We start from the raw sequence: 24,680 nt of genomic DNA on the forward strand, positions 1-24,680 counted from the left end.
GTCACGTGCCTGCGTTTTGGTTCGTTTCAACTGGTTCAGACCAAAGCAATCAGTGTGGTGTGAAAAGGAACCAAAAAATCTGAAAAATGCAACAATGTATAATTGTTTGCCCTTGGTTCGGACCAAGCCTGCAGTTTCCCTCTCATTTACTGAAGCTTTCGCGCCTCGATCGCCCCCCGGTGACCGGTCCCAGTATAGCCGCCCCTCTGTGATTTCTAATGGACGCGAGGCAAACTAAATAATAAAATTACACTTCAAAAAATTTCCCCCAAAGTTAGTTTATGTCACTGACGGCAGTTATCATCACGATGATTTCATTTCAGGTGTTCGTTTTAAAAATAAGTTTAGTTTGAGTTAGTTATTTGATGCTATAAAAACGGGGGGTGTGACGTCATGATTGACAGCTGAGACTGACGGCTTCTCTGAGTGAAGTTGTCACTGAGGCACTAACGGACTTTTTTCGAAATTTTTGGGAGCAGATTAGAGCTTTAGCTTTAATTTCTACATTTCCATAACTGTTTATTTCACACCAACGTAATTGATTGTTCTGCATCTGCGAGAGTGTGGGCAGGCTTTTGATATCGCGACTGTACTCCCTGCTCTACTTCCTGCGCTCTACTGCGCAACTCCGGTCCCGAAATCGCTACTGCGCAGACTCGGTCCCAAGATGTCCGCGCCGTGCAAGGCTGCCTGAAAGCTTCAAATATGGCAAGCGGAAACGGATGATGTCGAGTCGTCCATATTTTTTTACGGTCTATGGTTCGGACCAAATGAACCGAACTAGAGATGTGAAAGCACCCTTTAGTTCTAGAGAGCATTTTGATTGGACAGAAGATTTGATGAGAAGCTGAAGTCTGCGATGATGTCATCAAAATCTGTAATTCGTTTTAACGAAAGTGAGAGACTAAGTTTTGAATGCTTATATCTACTTAATGCAATATTTTTTCATTGTTTTGGATCACACCAGTTTTAAGGCTAACAGTCTTACTAAAAGCCTTCACTTTTGATTTCAATGGGCCTTTAAAATACTACTCTTAGTCTCTTACTATTTCTGCTTAATGGAGGAAATAGTAGCATGTTTGTACTATTCTAAAATTGTCTTTGTGTCAAGTGGTTTGTTTTGCTGTAATATGACCATTGAACAACTTGTCTAAATAAAAATAAAATAATTTAAACTCAAGCACTATTTCATGGCCATAACATTATTTCATTCGTATCTACATATTTTAAATCTTAACAAGAAAAAAGTAGTACACATTGTATAGCCTACATTTAACTTAAGAGTACTACGAATAGTAGTTACTACACCACTAGTTACAAAAAACATCAATGACAAATTCCTCTGGGAAAACTTGAACTTCATATTGCATTTACGGCATTCATTCTAAAGATTTCTGAATATTCGCCATAATCTGCGCGTCTACCAACAACATGAACAAAGCAATCGATTACCACTGAAGTCCTCTGAGCTCATTTTCGATATTTAAAGCAAGACCGGGTTTAAAGCAATAACAAGATATATTGCCATAGATCAGCATCTAAAAAAAAAAAATGTGTTAAACAAGTGTATCATCCATGTAATGTAGTGCACATTGTAATGGGATGTTCAGTGTGAGCGTAACAGGTCACAACTATTATTTTTGACATTCTATTTAGTAATTCCCAGTTAAGAATGTTGAAAAGTCATAATTACTAGCAGTAACTCTGTGCACTAGAATCTGTGTGATAAGGCAAGTAAGCAAACACCATCTGTAGTGTGTAAAGAAATGAAGGTTAACACTAGATCTCTCTTTAGATAAGCAGAGCTTCCCTCTTTACAGTTCAAAGGTCATAGATCATTTTCTTGCTTTTTAGAGCTGGCGCCTTTTAAGAGGTGCCTTTCAATTTTTATTACTGAGTTTGCTTTAACTATATATTTACTTTGCAAAATGTTCACATTGCCCTAAAGCCTCAAATATAACTAGTTTATTATGAACCAAGCACAAATACAAATAGGTCCTAATCGGTACAGCACTTGCGTACCTGCACATCAGATCAGACGCTTCTACGTTAGTCTTGAATAAATCCTAAATGTGCAGCTGACCAAGGAATATGCTGACTTTAAAAACAATATTCGTGAGAGGACCCCATTTCATGTTTACCTGCATCCTAACAGACATCTAAATGAGAGAGCATCTTTTTTTATGATCTCAGATTTAGCAGTGGTTAAATACTGCAATTACCACGTCATATATAGATACGATTTACGATGCAGCTGTGTGGTCATCAACCACAAACAGCCTGGGCTTGTTGTAGAACTTATCACATGAGCACTACGTTTTACAGGTTTTAGTGACTCAGTAAGCACATTTCCATGCTTTGTGGTCCTGACTCTTCTACCTTTGATCACTCATTAATCAAATTTTACACAGAAAGCAATTATAAATTTAAGTTAATATTTAGGGATTACCATTAATCTACCCACTATTTCCTAAGCAGATGAAAGTGAGTTTTACTCATGACTCATTCAGTCTTGCCTTTGAGTCAAATTAATTCACATCTAACTTCAGAGTGCCAGAGTGCAATTAGTTCAGCAGTAAACTGCAATTTAGAACTAGCGAATACATTTTTTACAAAGATTAGTCGTTATTATTTTGCGAAGACATGGGTTTATATGTCCATGGTAAAAGTCTGTCATGTTCTTGATAAACCTAATTTTAATTCGATCTGTGCTCATAGAAATAAAAACTGTCAAAATAAGTAATTTTATCATTTATTTTCTTTTAAGTACAAAGAATTTTCATAAATATTTCCCTTGGGACCTGTAACCAAATGAGCAAATAATTGCTTTTAATTTTAAAAATATGCAGGTAAACACTCATTTACATAAATACAGACATTTACATATTTTCTGTGCTGTGCTGCCATTTTATTAATTATATGTACATTTTATTCAGTTAATGTATGACGTGAAATGGCTGCAAAACAAATGGTCAAACGTCATTTATAAAACATGTTTTTGTAACAAAGAACCAGACATAAATAAATAAAATAAAAACACAAAACTCACCTAGAATCATATTTTTAGCATTTTTTCCCCTATCATGATATTTATGAAATGTACAGGAAAGGGACAAATTTTAATAAATATAAAAATATTACAGTGTATAGCTGGCTACAATAAACCACCTGACATCAAATGTGGTATTTTTGCAGTGGTACAGTGATATGCATATGTAAACATTTTCATTTTCCAAAGGTATGTTGTTTTTCTCTTTAGGGATATATTGGAATAGTGCCTGTAAAAATGAATCATTAATAAATAGTTAAATAAAGATATCAACAGCTCTATGAATCCGGCCTGTCTCTTGATGCTGTTAAGTTCATAATTTCATTGTGCTCCACAACAGTAACCTTGTTAAGGCCTTTAATAGGTTTAGAGAAAACACAATGATTCACAACGCACAGCGTTGTTTTAATGCTCCTTTCCCCCAGGTTTTACTCTTCATATTAGACTAGGAGTAGGAGAGTTTTTACAAACTCTGAGAGCGTAATAAATGTGTCCGATTAACTTATTCTTCTATTACAAATTGCACAGAGTGGTTGTGGCTAATCATGGTTCTGTTCACTACCTTTTACCAATCTCATTTTGTCTGAGGAACTGAATGTTGTTCACACTGTCGGCTAGCTCAGGATACTGCTCTACTGACAGCACATAGTATCCATCATAGCCTTGCACCAATCCGCTGCTGAGAAGTTGCCTCTTCTCTCCCTCTGTCCATAGCCGGGATCCTTCCTCTCCGTTTCGTACCCGCTGCTGCTCACGTGCCCATGCGATGGCGAGAGCCCTCTGTCGGGCCATCTCTAAAACACGCACTCGTTCCTCATCCAGCGATGCCCCATAGCGCACGTGCAGCGTGAGAGCCCCTCGCTGAAACTCCACATCTGCGAACCGCCGGGTGCGCCCACCTAGCACAGCTGTGGACTGTGACACCGTTACGTTCACTGCATTCTCAAGTTCTTTCCGTCCGCTAGTAAGACGCAGCGCTGCCAGGTCTGCTTCAGGAGAATTCATCTTAACAAAGAAGTGTGTGTCTCTGCCATCCACAATAAAGTGCAAGTCTTTCAAGTAAAGAGCGCCATTGAGGATGTTGGCAACCTTGACGCAATCCTCGTTAGCCAGGCTTAGTGCACGAGTTATCACAATGCCCTTGTATAGGGCCAACATGATCCCACGACCTATCAATGAATCGCTTGAGGCAAACCACAGCCAGGGTTTATCAGCCCTTTGGCTATGGCCAAACTCAACCTGTGGCAGATCCCCAAATGTTAAAAATGCTTCGGCTTGTCTGATGACATGTTGCTGGACTGCAAAGCTGGCCTAGAAAAGATGATGATAAACAAGTTTTATAGAAACGCATAGCTCTAGTTGCATTCCAAAAATGTTTTTTTAAGGGACTCTATAAGATCAAAAAGGGAGACTAGGTGTTTAAAAATTATAGATTTTAACATTTAAAATAAATAAAAAAGTGGCAAAATGTTGTTTTTGTTGTTGTTTTATTATTATAAAATATTCATTAATTATTAATAATTATACAAATTCCACCATTATTTGAGTGTTCACATATCAGGCATGACATTATTAACATTACGTAATATTGCGTTGGTCTCCCCTCCATGGATCGGACTAGTTTGTTCAGCACATTCAACAGTTGCTTGATTGGATTGAGATATGGAGAATCTCAATATTGAGATTTGGAGGCCAATTTCACATTTTTGTGCTCCTCAAACCATTCCTGAACCTTATCTGAGCCACAGCCACCAGGGAATACTGTTCCCTTGAAAGAGTGTGCATGGTCTGCAACAATGCTTAGGTAGGTGGGTTATGTCAGAGTAACATCCACATGAATGGCAGGGCCCAAGGTTTCCCAGCAGAACACTACCTCTGCCTGCTTGCCTTTTTCCCATAGTGCATCCTGGTGCCATGTGTATCCCAGGTAAGTGACATACACGCACCTGGCCATCCACGTGATGTAAAAGAAAACATGATTCATTCGACCAGGCGACCTTATTTCATTTCTCTGTTGCCGTTTTCGGCAGTGGACAGGGGTCAGCATGGGCACCCTGACGTGTCTGCGACTATGCAGCCCCATACGCAAAACAAATTGTCATGCATCAGAACCTACATTAACTTCTTGAGCAATCTGAGCTAAAATAGCTCATCTGTTTAATTAGACCACACAGGCCAGCCTTCACAGTCATAATATTATGCCTGATTGGTGTAAAATAGAACAAAATAAATGAGCTTTCAAGATATATAATGTGTATATATAATACACAAGTATATATAATATAAAATGTAATATAATATAATACTTATTTGAAGATATCTAAAACAAACTTACTGTCAGGTCATCCCACATTTGACTTTTGGCCAGCTCATAAGAGGCTTGTGTCATCTCAGAAATGGGGATGGGGAAACCAGGGATACTGTTATGGAGATGGAACCCAAATGTGACCAGCCAGCTGTTTACATCTGTAGAAAAACATCAATGAATAAATTTTAAATCTAGTTATAATTTGCAATAGGGGGGACATGTCCAATATATAGCAGATATATTACTTGCAGAAGATATTTTAAGATGTGGATTCTGTGAATGCAGTGAATCCATGCCATACCTGTTAAGTAGTCTCTAACTTTCTGCACTTTACTTATTGGGTTGTTGTTTCGGAACATGTAGAGATTGAAAGGTCCAGGGTTCTTGCTGATTTTCTCCCACAGCATGAAGTCAGGTGAAGTCCAGCGACCCGACATGATGTCATAATCCCGCACTCCGAAATGAAGCAGTTTTGTTAGAGGCTCATAAATTCCTCCATGAAACCCAATCACCAGCTGAAAGTCAGGATTGGAATCTGAGTAGACCTCACCATAGGCCGTATAATGAACCTGTTTGAGGAGGATGCCATCACTGCCAAAGACAGCCAGAGGTGATCCTATGTTATCACAGGCTATGTAGAACTCTGCTCCACTGCTGATCTCCATTGCAAACAAGTGTCCTTGCAGGTCATAGTATAGAGAGGTAATCTGTGAGCTTGAATGGTTGTAGACATGTGTTATCCTGCTAGGGTAGCTCAGATCAGCATAGAAGAACTGCAGATGTTGTCCCGTGCTGGACTTTGTGGAGACTCTTCTTCCCAAACCATCGTAACGGTACTGGACCGACCACCCGGTGGATTTACTGTAGACACGCTCTAGGTGGCCGTTGGAGTTGTATTGGAAGACCTCAGGTCCTCTCTGGCGGAGAAACCCATCTTCGTCCAACTCGTACTGCAGGTCTCCAAGCCGAGTTATACGGTCTCGTAGGTCATATCGTAGAGGCATGATTCGCGCACTGTTCGCTGGACTCAGTAGGTGTATGTTCCCGTTTAAGTCATAGCTGTAACGCCATGTCATTTTCTCATTGAGGTAGACGGTCTGCAGCTGCCCGTCCACATCATATTCATAGCTATACTTGGTTGCATTGGCGGACGGGCCAATTTTAATCTCCCGTTTGGTGACTCGGCCCATATCGTCATACTGGACTGTGATCCAGAAAAGCAGAGAACGGAAGAGTTCATACTGAATTTCTCGGACCCGGCCGTGCCCATCAAAGTGTTTGGTGTAAGTCATGACAGAGGTAGAGATGATCTGGTTGATGTCATAATAGATGACACCAAACTTGCCGAACTGCTCCACCTTCCCTGAGATGTCATCATACTGATAGAGGTCAATGGGCAGCGGGGTCTCATTGATAACTCCCTGAACACTCGTCACACGCAGACTACTGTCGTAAGCATAGTCGAAGCGAGCGTTTACCATCCCGTCCTCGCTGAAGCGATAGATCTGCCGGTCTACCAGTGGGCCAAGCTGCCTGTATCTAATGGTGCATATAAAACCCTCACGCTGCAGATTGACCGTCTTCAGCACACCTGCCGTCTCATCAAAGGTAAAGCTGACACGAGTGCTGTCGTACAGAACTTCAGAGAGTTTGTTGTGCCAGCGATACCGGTAAAGGACTCTTCGCCCCGTACCCAGTTGCACCACTCTCAGGAGCCTTCCGTCCTCACTGTAGTCCACGGCAACAGAGGCATTACTCTCAGGCATATGGTAAAGGTTGCGGTAGTAAGACACAGAGCGTATGGTCTCCATAGCGTAGCGTGCCACACTGGGCATAGTGACTGCAGAAAGGCCTCCCTGTGGGTCGTATTCAAAGACGTACTGTCGCTGACTTGCCAGTATCAGGACCGTGGACTAGAACAAAAAGAAAACATACCTTGCATAAATCAAGATTAATTAAAAACAGCTAATTCTTAGGTAAATCTTCACAAAAGTTGGATCTTACAAGGGCGCAATTGTTTATGCGATATAAAAAGGATTACAATACTCCCTTAAAAAGTAACTCATAGTTACTTAGTTACTTTTTTAAGAAAAGTAATGTGTTAGGTTACTTTTTCTCCTGGGCTGAGCTTGTTTTTTTAATTTATTTTTTATAACATAATTTTTCTATTTTGGGGCAACTGTAAAGACCCTTTCACACCAAAATTGGAATAATAAGCCTCAGGCTGAAGGAAATGCAAATTCACATTTGTACAGTAGAGGATGCAGCTCAAACAAACCTTCCAGCTGTGTATATGCAATTCAAAAGTTTTGACTTCATAAGATTTATTTATTTTTTCAAAGATGAATACATTTATTTAGCAAGTAAGCATTAAAAAAATAATAAAAAGTGACATTAAGTAATAATAATAATACCTTTTGTTTAAAGGCGCCTTTCAGGACACTCAAGGAGAGCGAACAGGAGTATACGGATGAAGCAGGTCCGAAAGATAATCAGGTGCCAAATTATTTAGTGCTTTATATGATATGTAAGGAGTACAATTTTGTAATGTACACGGAAACGGACAGGAAGCCAGTGCAATTGAAAAAAAATAGGAGTGATATGATCAGAGATATGTGAGTGGGTAACAATCCTGGCTGCTGAATTCTGAATTAACTGCAGTCTATGAAAATGTTTTTCAGGAATACCAAATAAAAGTGAATTACAATAATCATCCGGGATGTAATCAAGGCATGAATAAATACTTCTGTGTTGTGTTGAGAAAGTGTAGAACGGAGTCTAGCAATGTTACGTATATGAAAAACTGCAACGCGCGAAATATTATTAATATGTGAACCAAAAGAAAGCAAACCATCAAGTATAACCCCCAGGCTTTCCACTTGGGAGGAGAAGTTAACCGGACAGTTATCAATAGCCAGACTGAGGGATTGGGCTTTGGATAGAACAGATTTAGAACCAACAAGAAGGGCCTCGGTTTTGTTGGTATTTAACTTTTAAAAAATGTTAGTCATCCAGATGTTCACATCCTGCAAGCATTTAGTAAAATTAGATAAGGGATGGGAATCGTTAGGCCTTGTAGAGACATAAACTTGTTTGTCATCAACATAAACATGGAAATGAATTCCATTGGAACGAAAAATGTGACCAAGAGGTAGATTATATATAATAAATAAAAACGGACCCAACACTAACCCCTGAGGAACAACATGAATGACTGAGACAGGCTTGAATAAGCACAAACCGTTTCTGTCACTTAAATAAGATATAAACTAGAGTAGCACATTGTCAGCTATACCAATGCTAGCCAATGGTTCCAGTAATACTGAGTGATTAATTGAATCAAAGGCAGCACTAATATCTAAACAAATAAGAATAGACAGAAAACCAGATTCAGCAGCCAAGAGAAAATCGTTTGTTACCTTAACAAGAGCTGTTTCTGTGCTGTGTTTGAATCTAAAGCCGGACTGAAAGTGCTCAAAGAGGTCATTACTTTGCAGATGTGATTCAAATTGAGTTGCTACTATTCTTTCCATTATTTTAGAAATAAATGGAAGACTGGATATGAGCCGAAAATGTTTAAATCATTAGAATCAGCACCAGATGTTTTAAGAACTGTAGTGATTGAGGTAGTTTTTAATGATGAAGGAACAGTAGCAGTAGTTAATGAAGAACATACTATAGCTGTAATAACAGGAGAGATTGAATGGACACAAGACTTAACTAAAATAGTAGGTAAAGGATCCAGTGAGCAAGCAGAAGACTTAGACTTTATGATCAGCTCAGTAATCGAGTCAACTGAAGGCAACTCAATATCAGATAAAATGCTTGTAGACTGGCAGATATGATTATATTTATTTTGATAATCACTAAACATTAAGTCTGATCTGAGTAACTCTCGATATATACTGTCAATCTTAGATTTAATAAAATTAGAATAGGATACACAATGATGGGGAGAAAGTGAAGCAGTATCATAAGGTTTCAACAGTTTGTTAACAGTGCTGAATAAAGTCCTTGTGTTCCCTTGTCCATTGGCCAACATCAAATATTTGAGAAAAACTGTTGTTATAAAAATGATGGTTTGTAGAGGAATGTAGAGGAATTAGAACAGCATTGGTTTACTGAACAATTAATCATTTCATCTAAAGCATTATGGTCTACATTTTTTTTAATATAACGAAATAAGACAGAGTGTTGTGGTTTAACTTTTGCCAAAGTGATAGAAATATTAAAAAATATAGGCTTGTGATCTGAAATAGGCAATTCAGTAGAAATAAAATTAAAAGGCATGACACCAGAACAACATACAAGATCTAAGATATGTCCCTTGTTATGTATTGGAAAGTTAACGCATTGTACAAGGTCAGCACTATCCAGAACGGATTTAAATTCATTTTATTCAGTGTTGGTAGTATTGTCAAAGAGAATCTTAAAATCTTCCATCAACATGATATTCGGAGACAAGGTACACAGATATTATAAAATAATGGAACATTCAGAAAAATTTGTATTCAAAGCAGATGCCTTTTGTGGTCTATATACCATTACGACAACAGTGGGGGTTGAACATTTAAGTTGTATAGCCAAGATTTCAAAAGAAGTTGGCTCAGATACAGAAATCGGGCAGACTTTATAGCTGTCACGATAAATAAGTGCAAGGCTATCACCTTTCCCAGAGCAGCGAGGTTGTTAGTTGGTATGTTTATAATGTTACAAAATATTTCTATTTAAAATAAAAGCTGTTCTTTTGAACTTTCTATTCTTCAAAGCATCATGGAAAAAAATTATCACAGTTGCCACAAAAAAGCAGCACAGCCATTTAAGCACACAAACACTGATTATAAGTGTAATAAGTGTGAATCCACAGCATTGGAAGAGTATGGATGTTCCATTTTTAAAAATGTGGATGAGGGAGATATCGGGCTGGAAAGATGAACTTGTATTATTGACTTGTACTGAATTATGTGTATCTGACTTGTACAGCACTTGTACAGCTCAGTCTTCAGACTGTTTTTAAATGTGCTTTATAAATAAAACAACTAGAACTTGTATTGCTATGGGCAAGTGGAAAAACCATACATATGGGTACCATATATGAACATCATGATGAGAGAAATGTAGTCTTTACTTGAAAAGAAATTGTAAACAATGGTCTTTTGCATGAATATTGATATTGTATGGGGTATGGTTATGTCGGGATATGTCTGCTTCCAAAAGTTTATATTGTTATTGTATGCTTTTTTGATGTGACGTTATAAAACAAGACAATGATAATTACCTATATACCCAAATATAAGACGACCCTGAATTTAAAACGACCCCCCCAAAGTTTTTATTTGAAAATTCTACTGATAATTCATTGGATTTTTTTTGAACACCATTCATTACAGGCCTCGACATTAGGCATGTTCATGTGCTTGTCCTTCGGATAAGTAAATCGTTCATTCACTTGTCCGAGTAAAAAATGTGCTTGACTGGAAAAAAGTTTTATTTTTTATTTTTTTGTGTTGTAAATATAATTTATTCTGAAGCAATATTCTCAACAGTGTTCAATCAGCTTTGGCATATGGAAATCTGCATATTTGTGATATGTTTACCTTTTTTAAAGGGCCTTTTTTTTAAGCCTAATCTTACTTTATATTCTTAAATTTGATCTATAGGCAACATTAAATTAAAATAAGACATTAGGCTATAGGGCTAAGATTGAGGCAGTCATTTACGAACAGGTTATTGAATCTTTGATCCAACCGATTCATTCAAACACTGAATCATTCAGTAACGCACACTGTTGATGTGAGATTCATTATGGTTCTGCGGTTTGGAACTTTGTTACTTAGAATCTTTGTTTCACTATTTTCACTGCTGAAATAAAGCAAAAACACTCTATACTGCATCTAAAATGTAAGTGACAATGTTAATTTGTTTATGGAACTGTCATATGAAATCAGTCTCATTTTCAGTCGTGATGGTAGGCCTATTCAGGAAAGCACACTCTTGGTTGAGTGATGTTGTTTAATTGTATCATGTGTTATAAACATAAAAACAACCTTTTGAATGTTTAACGCTGTTTCTCTGTGTGAGCGGCGTTCATGTGTTGTGATTTATCACGAGAGGCTGCGTGAGCGTCCACAGTGTGACCTTGTTATCATCAGTTTAATAGATATGTGATTTTGTCTATATCGTGAATATAAGACGACCCCCCCATTTTTCAACCTATTTTTTAGGACACAATATATTCGGGTATATAAGGTATGCATACAGGGGGAAAAAAAGAAATATGTAATTTTCTGTAAACTGTAGTAATATTACAAAATATTACCATTTTTACTGTGTGTTTGATCAAATAAATGTAGTTTCTGTAAACAAAAGAGACTCTTTCAAAAACATTTTTAAAAATCTTACTGTCCCAAAACTTTTGAAGAGCAGTATGTGTGTACTGTATGTCACTAAAAGCAATTTCCGCTAGCTTTTACCTTCTCCAGATAAGTGTAGCTCCAGGTCTTCCCATCAGGGAATGTCCTGGAAAGCAGACGGCCTTGTCCATCATACTCTACTCTCTCTGAGACAGAACCCCAGTGTATGGCACTCAACTGCCCATTGCTATTGCGAGTGAGGTTGACAGGAAGCAGTTTGCTACTTGGCATCCAGAGAGTGGGCTGGCCAGCTGTGTCATAACCAATCTTCAGAAGGAATTTACGGTGATCATCATAGATCTTTTCAATCCTCAGCGCTCGGTCATAATCAACAGATAAAATGTTCCGTCCATTTACCTTGAAGTGCAGATGGAAAAGAGACACAAAATTGGTATAGCAACAGTAAAATAGCAGAAAATTAACTAGAAAATCGGCCGATATTTTTTTTTTTGCCTTGGTTTCCTACAAAAAGTTTGACTTTATTAATCATAACCCATCGTCACACAAATAATCATTTAACTTAAAAAAAATAAGCAACTCATTTCCCAATGTAGTCACCATCAGTTTTAGAATAGATTTATTTAACCACTGTAAAACTGTACATTTTGTGTTCAGCTCTTAGATCAGCCGGGTGCCATCTTTATGCCATATTCTTTTCATTGATTTAATTTGCAAAAATATTAAGAAATGTTGCACGATTTTCAAATTGCCTATTATGAATGAGATTGAACTTCGGTACATACTCGTAACTTGCGGCCAAACACTGTGATCTTTGTCCTCGTCTGCTCTTTACGAAAGCGCCACTCCACCAAGTTTTGCCCGCTGTCATCAGGTAGGGTCATATTTCTCCGTGCCAGCATAGGGGACGATGCACCAGCTAGAATATGTGGCTCGGTCTGGTAGTGAGTGTTCATTCCATTGGCATACAGAATCCACAAGGAGTGGTCGTAACCAATCACATAGTTGTTCTTCAGCTGATCTGCAAAAAAAATTGCCCACATAAATTAGCCAAAAGGCTAGATTATCTTGAAATCCAATAAGTACTGTTTACAAAAGAGTTACCTTGGTGTAATGTGAGGACATTCTGAATTGCTGACTGGTTTGCCGTTATTGTTGCAGCTTCATCCCGATCAAAACTTTCTCTCTCTACTGTAGAAACAGTATCCATGTCATAGGCCAGACTGGTCACCACTCCAGTAGGAAAGGTTACATTAGTCAGTCGTCCTTCTGTGTCATAGCTGAAGGAGAGAATTATATTAATGTGCTGCATTTAATGTAATCCATATGAATAAGCAATGGCTTATTTGAAAAGGGTTTTAGAAAACCCTTTCGTTTGTTTGTACTGTCGTAATGCCAAGATAAACTTTAAAGGTTCATGAAACCATTGTGTTAAACATCATAGAAGTCAATGTTACCATCCGTTAATTTTGATAGTAGGATAAAACTAGTTAACTTTAAAAAAAATTGCTTCATTTTCAACTTGTGTTTTCTTGAACTATAATACATTGATGACTCATCGTCTCATAATTATTCATGAGACTCCGTGTCCTTATCCTATGAGAAGACGGCTTGCTTAATTATTCATGACAGCACGCTGAATTCCTATGACAGGTGCTTCAAACAGTGAGATTGCATACAGCGAGAAATGCATTAACAGATCAAAACCAAGTGTTTGTTTTTGCTTTTTAAGTTCTCTTCAATAGATTTTGAGTCGTTGACACAAACAGGATTCATCCAGGGTCTGTACGACCCTTTAACCAATCACACAGCTTAAAAAATGTAGCAAAATAAGTCTTGTTCAAAGATGTAACCGCGTATTCATACAGATAGCTAATATGAATGGCTGTACATTTAGTAGTGCATTAAATTATAGTTGTCAGAGGATGTGTACGTATTTGTGTAATTCACTGTGAGCTTACAAAACCATGTGTATATTGTTTTGCATGTAATGGTAATTTGCAGCGTGCATTTGTGGGAAGCTTTGATGCTTTTAATGACTGACAGTGAAATAAAACTCTGAATCAGAAGCCGTTGCGGTGTTGTCAGTCTGCCCTTGTCATTTTTTCAAACCTGTGGTGAGAACTGACTGCTGTTGAAACGTGGTTTCATGACCCTTTATACTTCCAAGAGTGTTTTTTTCTTCTTCTTCTTACTTTCAAGCAGAGCTTTGTCAATCATTTTCCCATTTTATTATTCACCAGGCAAAAGTCTGGTTAATTATAAAAGTAAATTCTAATAAAAGTCAATTCAATTGTTATAAAAGTCAATTCTAAGGTTGTTGGTTGAACTACAGGCCAATGTTTAATACTCGCTGACATACATGCAAGCAATAATTATAAAGATATTTGCCCTGGCAATTAAGAGCATCAAGCAGAAACGCTTAAACATTCTTACTCATAGAATGTTGTCCATCCATTGGCAGTGCTCTTGGTTGCCAGGAGACCACTGTTTCCATGGTAAGTTAGCAGCACCTGTTCACGCCCCTGTGTGCCAAGGGTCTTTAGCCCACCACTTGAGCCTACAGTTAGCCAAATAACCTGGTTGTCAGGTGCAACGATGCGGACAGGAAGGCGGCTGCTATCCCTGCGAATCCGTAGCGTGTTCCCATGACTGTCGGCCACTGAGGTCAGATCTCCCTCATTGCTATAGCTAAAGTTATATTTGAAGTCTCCAGTGATCAGGTTGGCCGTGTGCTGGTGCGTGCCATTACTGTCAAACATGTACACTTCCTGCTCCGCAGACGATGCCACTTCGTACAGGCCCATGCTGTTAAGTGCAGGTTTGTTTTTTGCAATCACACGAATTCGGATGTTTCCCAGGTCGGCTACGTATAGGGTTCCATCAGGAGCCGCCACAAGCGAAGACGGCCCATTCAGCCGAGCGTCTTTAGCAAAGCCGTCTCCTGTTAGGTAACAATCACAGTTGACTTCGGTCTTGCAGTCGCAGTCTGAAGGCGCACCCGCCAGGTGAGTGATCTCGCCATCTGCTGCAACACTGCGTATGCGGCTCATCTTCCTCTCGTCTGTCTCTGCGATGTGCAGCACTCCATTGAAGGAGACAGCAATGGCGCTCGGGGATTCCAGATGGGTATGCGTGGCTCGCTGTGTTTCTGTCACCAAGATGTCTGTAGAAGGCATGGGGCAGTGAAGGGGTCTGCCTGCTGCCACGCTGACCTGCCCCTCCTCAGTGATCCGCAAAACCACGCTGCCATCCAGCACAAACAATGAGTTATCCATCGGACTAACAGCCAGATCTGTCGGCCATTCTAAAGACACCTAAAGGCAGATGAACGAAAAAGAAAAAAAACATTGTTCAAGAGTAGATAAGTAGTTAGTCTTTATATAAAAATTTCCTTCCATTTTATGATTGGCTGATTAACAAATATGGTATTTTCCATTTCAAAGCCACATCTAATGACAGAACTGTCGATAGATAATTTGTTACCAATTTTTAGTAAGTTACATAGTAAGTACAAGCTCCCAAACAGAGCTTTTCTGTGAAAAGAAACACGTATACTATCCTGTGTTTTACCTAAACGTAAAATCTGGCAACCATATGCACGTGAGCTCTCTCGTGCGTGCGGGGATGATCTGAAAACACCAATAAACAAATAGGCTGCATTTTATCAATCTCCATTTGACATGTTCTGCTTAAAGTGTCATTCAGATGGTCTGTGTTCTGTCAGGACGGTCAGGACTTATGAGCTGCTTTGCTGAACAACTGAACTGCTGTTTGCTGTGAGCTGCGGAAATAAGCCAATCAAAGCAGAGCTCAACATTAATATTAATGACTCTTCCAAATAAGGCAAAAACAGAGCCTTACATCCTAGGGACAATTTATAGGGTTGTAAATGGACCTGTAAAACTGTATCTGGACAATTTTTGGCCTTAAATAAGCCACATACCCTCTATGTAGATATCAGAGAACAATTTAACATATTGTTTCAACTTATTCTAGGCACCTTTAAAACATATTTCATTTTAACCAATTTTGTGTATATCTTTGCCATAGTATTATGTGTATGCAAGCATATCAACCATAACAGCTGATCACTTAATTGTTTCCTTAAATCGCACTGTATATAAAAACAAACAAGCAACATTAACCAAGACCAAAACTCATTATGGTCACTCACTGGGGTCGGTGAAATGGCTTTAAAGTGTTGATTTAAGCATTGTACACTTTTCACCTGATGGGTGTCCATTACTGAGTCACAGCTCAGAGGTCGAGCAGAGGCAAGGTCATTGGACCCCAGCAGGGTGGAGATGATGCCGTTTGGATCCACCTTCCGGATCACGGTCCCATCAACGAAGTAGATCAGTCCGTTCTTGTCGACGGCAATCCCTGAAGAGAAGAGAGGAAGGAACGAAATGTGCAGGTCACACAGCTGTGCTCTTTGCTTGCCTGATCCAGGCAGCGGGTACATGTGTCGTGTTTGGCTTCCCATTATTCAGGTCACTGCAGAAAGCATCGCCCTCAATTATTCACATCTTGCCTCCCACTGCTGAATTATTTCTTAAGGAGAAAGTGAAATAGGATGTATTAGAACATCCCTCCCTCCCTCTAGCATTTCTGCCTGTGCTCTCTCTCCCTCACTCCATCTCAGTCGGTCTGTAAGTCAGCTCAAGGTATTTGACAAAAGCATGGCATGGGAAAGCATCAAACCCACTTTTGAGCCCAAATTATAAAAGCGTGGGTTGCTATAGTAACTGCCGCTTGGTAAATGTGTGCCTAGCTGAGTGATAGCAAGGAGAGTTTGTGTGCCTGACGAAAACACAGTGAAGTGAGCTGACGTTATGGCAGAAATCTCGGTCCCAACCGAGTAAAATGCATGTATGCATCAATGCTTCTGACTTTTTTTTTGTTATAGTTATAACATCCTGAATGTAGATCTCTGCACATATCCCATCAATTCAATACATTACATCTACACAGAAAGTATGAAACCTAATGTATCCATCCTTCCGTAGGTGCATTCATGTGTGAATGACAGCTTATTGAAAAACAATGAAAACATCTATTTTTCTGCATGATGAGATTATATGAAATAGGTTGTCTATATTCTCCAGACAAGTGTGACGCTTTATAATTTATGTCGGTGAAGTCACAAAACGTTCAAAGCAGCTTCATCAATCTGTTGTGTCTGGCTGAGTCAAATAATTTAGTGCCTATCTCGAGGCTGTCAGTTCCCATTTCCCTTGCTGAGGCGCCAATCAAAAACCTCAGTACATAATACAGTGTTAAAAGCTCACAGAGCTTTGGGATGATCTTTCATGTCAATCAAAGTGTGTTGTATGCCTCAGAAGATTCATCTAAACCATTTTAGCAATTTGAAGAACCCATATCATTTGATCATTTGACGTGAAAAGAATGCATGAGCCTTCTGATGATCAGTTTGAATGATCCTTTAACAATACCTTTGGGTCCCGTGAGGAGAGCTTCAGTGGCTGGACCTCCATCTCCACAATGAGCTTCGTCAAAAGGCAGACAGTGATCTCCCGTTCCTGCCACCACCTCCACGTTCTGCTGGGGCTCTGAGCTGGCCAGGAGGGTCTGCGGGCTGTAGATGCGCCTGGAGTTGGTGTCGGACACATATAGCCGGCCCGTCACAGGATCCGTAGTCAGGTAGTAGCGGTGGGCGGGATTATTACTTGGGGAGAGGCGTATAAACAGAAGGATTATGAGTGAAGAAATTAGTCTGCTGTCAAGCTGAAAGAGTGCGACTCATAAATTATTGTTCTGACATTGCAATTGGAGATGGCAGATGAAATGAGAGACTGATTAGAATATTAATAACATTAAAGACGTTGAAAGAATCGCAGCATGTTTTTTTCCATCTATCAAAATGGTGTGAGCTCCTGACAGATGGGAAGAATAAAAAAGAATGTGTGAAAGCGGAGTAAATGTGATGTGACTGGAACACATTTGCGGAGGCTGTGATGACGACTTCAAGACTGCCAGATCATTTCAATCATTTCCGTTCCCTTGCGGGGAAAGGTTCTCCTGTGATGCGGTGATGATATGCATATCTTAATGACTGTCAACAACTGATGGCTTTTCAGAAAACAACGCTTATTTGCATTCATTAAATCTGCCTTCCAATCAGTCAGCACCTTTCTGAATGAGGTAGTGTGGCCCCTCCAGACATGCCATTAGTGGTTAAATGACCAGTCGAGTTGAGACTCCGTAGATGGTGTGGAGCTCAGTGACATTCTCCTCTGGGATCAGACAAATCTTTTCACATTTTATCAAAAGCCATTTAAAGGCTATTCTTGCACACTGAGTGCGCCCTATTTGATCAATGTCTTGGACTGTTTGGAAACCAATTCACACTCAAAGGCACTGGCTTGTGTAAAATCCAAGTGTGAAAATATGAAATGGCGGTACTTCTTTCAGCTAAAGGCTCAGAGCGTCGGGCCCATCATAACCCAAAGTCCTCTTGCATGTACATCTCTTCTTTCATAAAATGTGCATTGACATCTTTTGGAATTAGTAACTAAATCGGGTTAGTCTTCTACATACACCCTTTTGGAAAACTAGTGATGTATGCCGATCAAAAATGTGTACATAATACTATTGTGTTTTAAGAGACGTGCATGTATTCTGTAGCATTGCTGTAATGTAACTTACCTGTGCCTGAAATCCTTATTTCTTTGGTTAGTTTGCAAAAATAAGGAAAACATATAGAAAGAAAATATAGTGAGACAAGTTTAAGTTAAATAGTTGACACATTCTATTTACTTCACATCACCCCCTTGCCTATCTAGTTCAGGACCCCACTGGTGACCACTGTATTTATTCTCCTCAATCCAGTTGAGGATACCATTAAATTGAATCCTTAACAGTGCAATTATAGTATTATTTATATACAATTACAGTATTTAGTAATATTTATTTAATTAATATTATGTGTTATGTTTATGGCTTTTGAATAATTCATTTTTGTGTAATATTTTGAGCTTTTTTAAAAGAGAGTCAGTTTATTTTAATTTTAAGATTTTGTAATTTTGTATTGTGCTTTTGTCATTTTTATTAGAAAAATAAGGTGTTGTATGATCAGGCTCTAAAAAATTATAGATATTTTATTTTTTTTTAAAGGTAAAATTCGTTGGCACTACTGTCATATAAATTGTTTTTTTAGTTTTTACAAATTGTATAAATGTTATATATACACAATTATTTTAAATGTTTGCATAGTGAGGCACCACTGGTTCATGTTCTGGAGCATACTGACAATTGAAATCAAAATAGTACGACATAAAAATTTTTTACAATGCTGGTTAAGCGCTGGTTTAAACCAAACCAGAGCTGTACAAATATTTACATTTATTAATTTTTCTAGGGTTAGAAGTATCCTTGTAGCTATGTATTTATGGAAGCTTGTTTCCACCAAAGAATGCATAATTTTAAAAGATAACTGTAACTTTTTATCTCACAGTTGTGAGTTTAGATCTCTTCTGAATTGATGAACTCGCAATTCTGAATTTTTCCTCTCACATTTGCAAGTTATAAAGTCCAATCCTGAAGGGAAAAATACTTTCCTATAATTCTTACTTTATATCTAGCAACTGTGTTTATTCTATGTGCGATGTATATTTTTGCAGCTTTTCGCTGAAAAGATTTCTCACCTGTCCTAATTGCAATAAACCAACCAAAAAACCTTAACAACAAGGTTCCATATCTTAACATTAGTACTACATAAAGGTATGCAGCGGGCGGTTTTACCTTTGCTGCGTGGGCAGTCAAAAAATACAGTGTGAAAACAAACAAGAAAATAAGTTCATTGCAGCCAATCAGTAACATTATTTTCCCCCACAGTAGGTTAGGCCAAGTGATTCATTATTTAATTCATTTGCTAAGTACATTTAATGTTCTTTATTATTATTTATTTTCATTTTGCTATATGTTAATTATCTAGACTACATAAAAACCTCTGTGGACATCTGTGGTTTTTATTTTCCATTTATTTATTTTATAAGTAATTCAATAAAAATTGTACCTTGTTAGGTTACCAGATTTTAACCTTTTATAGTTTGTGTTTGTATATATGTGTGTGTGTGTGTGTGTGTGTGTGTGTGTGTGTGTGTGTGTGCGCGTGTGTGTGTGTGTGTAGGTTCCACTAGTTGTGATGTTTTGTTTTAACAGTTGATAAATTTGTATAAGCTTAAAAACCTGAATAAAATTTGTGTCATTTGTGGTGCTAGCATTACGTTCTCATGGTCAGTCTAATTAAATGCACTGTTTTGTCTCTGTTATTCTGAACGTTGAGCATAATGTTTATATAATTGGTTTTAACAATTTCCACAAGCTGTAACACAATGTTTCCATCAACACAAGTAACCCCATCAAAACAAGGCAAAAGCCAAAGAAATGTCATTGCATGTGTTTGAGATGCACCCGAAGCAGTGATGGGTGGCAGACAGCGGCTTTTCTTGCACCTTGAGTTGTTGTATGTAATACAAATTAAAGGGTTACTTCAGCAATTAGCATATGGCTTTGTATAAGTAGAAACCCTGGCGTATATTCGAATGATCATGTTATATTGAACAGACACGTTCAGTATTTAATTGTAGTGTCATTTCTCCAACTCAGTCACAGTTAATCCAGTAGTGGTGGCTTTGGGAGTGGCCTCACAGGGTAGCGAAGCATCCTGGGAATTGTTGTCTTTCATCCCCATGGTGAGAAAACATTCTGTCTTTTCTCACCAAATTCAAAAATAATTTCACATTTCTACTACATTAATAACCCAGTTTAAATACGGATTCATCTTCCCAGCGCTGAAGTACCTCTTTAAAGGGTTAGTTCACCCAAAAATGATTTCATTAATTACTCACCCTCATGTCGTTGGACACCTGTAATAGCTTCATTCATCTTCGGAACACAAATGAAGATATTTTTGTTGCTGAGAAAGGCTTCAGATAGGCCTCCATTGGCATTCAGTACACAATTTGCACACAAAAATCTAAATGACTTTATCCATCAAGTTATTGACGTGAACTCGACGCATGTGGGAGAATATGACGCAGATTCGCCGTTCGAATACATGACCCGGAAGCAAGGAGGAGTGCCGCTATTGCATGAGTTCACGTCCGAGACCTTCATGGAAGACAATAACTTGGCGGATAAAGTCATTATTTAGATTTTTTTTGCGCACAAAAACTATTTTCGTCGCACTGTAAAATTATTGTACAGCCACTGTAGTGAGATGGACATTGTAACGACGTCTTTAGTGCCTTTATGGGTCTTGTGAGTGGGAATGTACTGAATGCCAATGGAGGCCTATCTGAAGCATTTCTCAGCCATCAGCTTTCAACAAAAATATCTTCATTTGTGTTCCAAAGATGAACGAAGGTCTTATGGATGTCCAACGACATGAGGGTGAGTAATTAATAAAATAATTTTCATTTTTGGGTGAACTAACCCTTTAAGCATCTCTAGTTGATTAGTAGAGTAACATAAGAGGCGATCTGGCACTGAATGCGTTAGTGAAATCATGCAGAGCTTGTGGCCGCTGTTTTCAGGGGGCTCATGCAGTTGCGGTGATTCATTCCGTTGAAATCACAAAACGAAATGCACTCATTGTGATGTGTCCCTGTTCTTGATATACAATCATTGATTAACATCTTTGGTTTCAATGAGAAAATAAATAAACTATACACAGCAGATCTATGTATTTATTCACTAACAAAGAATGTCTGCACTACAAAATATTGTGTTATATAGCAGATATACAGTGGGGATCGAAAGTCTGGGCACCCTAAGTAAAAATTTGTATTAATGTGCATAAAGAAGCCAAGAAAAGATGGAAAAATCTCCAAAAGGCATCAAATGACAGAGTAGACATTATTATAATATATAAAAAAGTTAGATTTTGTTTCCATCATTTACACTTTCAAAATAACCGAAAACAAAAAACAAAAAAAAATGGTGTCTGCAAAAGTTTGGGCACCCTGCGGAGTTAATACCTTGTACTGCCCCCTTTGGCAAGCAGAGACCTGACAGTGTCAAGGATTGATCTCAATCATCGTCTGGATAGGCCAGGTGATGTCAAACTCAAAGGTTTTAAATGCCCAGACTTATCTGACCCTGCCCCAACAATCAGCACCGTGGGTTCTTCTAAGCAGTTATCTAGAAAACTGAAACTGAAAATAGTTGACGCTCATAAAGCAGGAGAAGGCTATACAAATATACCAAAGCGTATTCAGATGCCAATATCCTCTGTTCGGAATGTAATTAAGAAATGGCAGTCATCAGGAACAGTGGAAATTTAAAGACCAAGAAAAATATCAGACAGAACGGCTCACAGGATTGTGAGAAAAGCAAGTCAAAACCCACGTTTGACTGCACGATCCCTCCAGAAAGATCTGGCAGACACTGGAGTTGTGGTACACTATTCCACTATAAAGAGATACTTGTACAAATATGTTCTTCATGGAAGAGTCATCAGAAGAAAACCTCTTCTACGTCCTCAACACAAAAATCAACGTTTGAAGTTTGCAAATGAACATATAGACAAGTCTGCATTTTGGAAACAAGTTCTGTGGACCGATGAGGTTAAAATTTAACTTGTTGGCCGGAATGAGCAAAGGTATGTTTGGAGAAGAAAGGCCACTGAATTTAATGAAAAGAACCTCTGTCCAGCTGTTAAGCATGGGGGTGGATTGATCATGCTTTGGGGTTGTATTGCAGCCAGTGGCACAGGGAACATTTCACGAGTAGAAGGAAAAATGGATTCAATAAAATTTCAGCAAATTTTGGATGCTAATTTGATGCCATCTGTGAAAAAGCTGAAGTTAAAGAGAGGATGGCTTCTACAAATGGATAATGATCCCAAACACACCTCAAAATCCACGCTGGATTACATCAAGAGGCATAAACTAAAGGTTTTGCCATGGCCTTCACAAATGGCAATCTATGAAATCTATGAAAATCTGAATTCTGAAAAACAACGGATAGACCTCAATAGAGCAGTGCGTGTCAGACAGCCCAGAAATCTCAAAGAACTGGAAGACTTTTGTAAGGAAGAATGGGCAAAGATACCTCAAACAAGAATTGAAAGACTCTTGGCTAGCTACAAAAAGCGTTTACAAGCTGTGATACTTGCCAAAGGGGGCAGTACAAAGTATTAACTCTGCAGGGTGCCCAAACTTTTGCAGAGACCATTTTTTTGTTTTCTCTTATTTTGAAAGTGTAAATGATGGAAATAAAATCTAACTTTTTTTATACATATTATAAGAATGTCTAATCTGTCATTTTATGCCTTTTGGAGATTGTTCCATTTTTTCTTGGCTTCTTTATGCACATTAATACAAATTTTTACTTGGGGTGCCCAAACTTTCGATCCCCACTGTAGGATGAAACTATAATTTCTGGGCACGCACTCCTATCGCAGATTTATTTATTTATAGACCTGAGGGAGGAGTTCTGGCAGACCAATCATACCGCGCGCGTCAGTGTACGGTGAAAGGTACGCCGTATCTATGCCTATGGTACGCTGTACCTTCTGTCAAATCACGCAGCCGACACACTATGAAGTATGAAGATGTATCATACAGCTTCCGGTATCCACATATGATTTTGTCCTCATTGTTGTCACTACTAGAGCAAGCACGTCTACGTGTATGGGCTGTGCATGAGAGGGAGTTGTGATCAGTGCACACACAAGCTTGATTTACACTGCTAAGACACTCATCCTGCCTCCGATTGGTTGTTTCTTGCCGGGAGCGGTGTATTCAAAGATGAATTAATACCACAACATAATGTATTGCTGATTTTAATAAAGTTAATGTTAGATAATGAATTAACTAATGTTAACTAATGAGACCTTATTGTGTTAATGTTTTGTTGTCCGTGTTGCAGTGTATTACATTTAAGGTGTGGTTTCGGGTTAATTGCATGTAATTGTGCATTTTCTTAGTAATTGCATGGTACGTGTAACAAGGACACTGTAAAAACAAAAGGTACCCTGTTTATTTTTAATATATTTGTGTTTAGCCTTGATTTTTTTTCTTCCCGTTTTAGTTTGAGTGATTTTTGTATTTTAACTTAATGTATTTTAGTTAGCTGCCAAGCATTTGATTACACTATTCCCTCATACTGTGTGTGACAATGTGTTAAAATAAATATACTTGTCTAGTCCAAAATACTGAGTATTTCAAAGAATATATAGATTTGAATATTATAGAATATATTGATTTGAAATAAAATCAGAAATGGATTCAGATCCTAGGTAATTCAAATCACCCTCAAACTGAGAATCTGTGGTTGATGTTTCTAACAAGGAACCAACTTCACTAGCCAATTAGTCTTGTAGTTGGACTTTAAATTTGTGCATTAGCTTGAATGTTATAGTGGAAGTGAATTGCTTTAAGACAACTTTCTAACAGTGTAAAGCACAACACTCTAAAGTCTAAACATCACTAAATTCAACCCCTTTCAACCAGTGCCGCTACAGCTATCAAAGCGCTGCTTACAAATTCACAGCATTCACCAATAACGTTCATGACAATTACTGTCGGGCTTCAAATCGCCTGCTGTGAGAATTGTTGCCACTATTATGCAAGGTCTCCTTTTTGTGAGGACTATGGAGTTTGTGAATTAAAAATAGTTATGCTATTAAATGTTTTGTAGAGGGATGATCTCTAGACGCTTCCTCTCAGGATACTGTGATTTGTCACAAAATATCTCAAGTTTTCTGCAAGCTTTCCATGCTGCGTTCTGCTTAATCACACATCCAGTTGGGCTTACTCACCTGAGCTCCATGACACTGGTGACATTGCCTGACGGATAGATGCGTCTGATGTAATTGAAGTCACCAACGTACAGGCTACCATCGATGCCCCATGCAAGAGCAACAGGAGCCAGCAGTTTGTTTCCCTCCGCCTGCCCATTACAGCTCGGACAGGAGATG

At 38.5% G+C, this 24,680-nt stretch overlaps 1 protein-coding gene across 2 annotated transcripts in view; it reads right to left on the reverse strand.

Moving 5' to 3' along the window:
• Positions 1–2,739: 2,739 nt before the first annotated feature.
• Positions 2,740–24,680, reverse strand: part of si:dkey-237h12.3 (teneurin-3) — a 174,619-nt gene continuing 152,678 nt past the window's right edge. For both annotated transcript variants that reach the window (XM_067457431.1, XM_067457432.1), the window contains exons 21-31: positions 24,522–24,680; positions 18,401–18,421; positions 17,188–17,420; positions 15,960–16,114; positions 14,165–15,045; positions 12,833–13,008; positions 12,514–12,749; positions 11,831–12,127; positions 5,659–7,270; positions 5,385–5,515; positions 2,740–4,360 (exon numbers count right to left, since the gene is read on the reverse strand). The exon at positions 24,522–24,680 is cut by the window's right edge and continues 91 nt beyond it. In XM_067457431.1, the coding sequence (XP_067313532.1) occupies positions 3,608–4,360; positions 5,385–5,515; positions 5,659–7,270; positions 11,831–12,127; positions 12,514–12,749; positions 12,833–13,008; positions 14,165–15,045; positions 15,960–16,114; positions 17,188–17,420; positions 18,401–18,421; positions 24,522–24,680 (4,654 nt within the window). In that variant the 3' untranslated portion in view covers positions 2,740–3,607. The remainder of the gene's footprint in view (positions 4,361–5,384; positions 5,516–5,658; positions 7,271–11,830; positions 12,128–12,513; positions 12,750–12,832; positions 13,009–14,164; positions 15,046–15,959; positions 16,115–17,187; positions 17,421–18,400; positions 18,422–24,521) is intronic.

Source organism: Pseudorasbora parva, chromosome 11 (genome assembly GCF_024679245.1).
Source record: "Pseudorasbora parva isolate DD20220531a chromosome 11, ASM2467924v1, whole genome shotgun sequence".
NCBI lineage: Eukaryota > Metazoa > Chordata > Actinopteri > Cypriniformes > Gobionidae > Pseudorasbora > Pseudorasbora parva.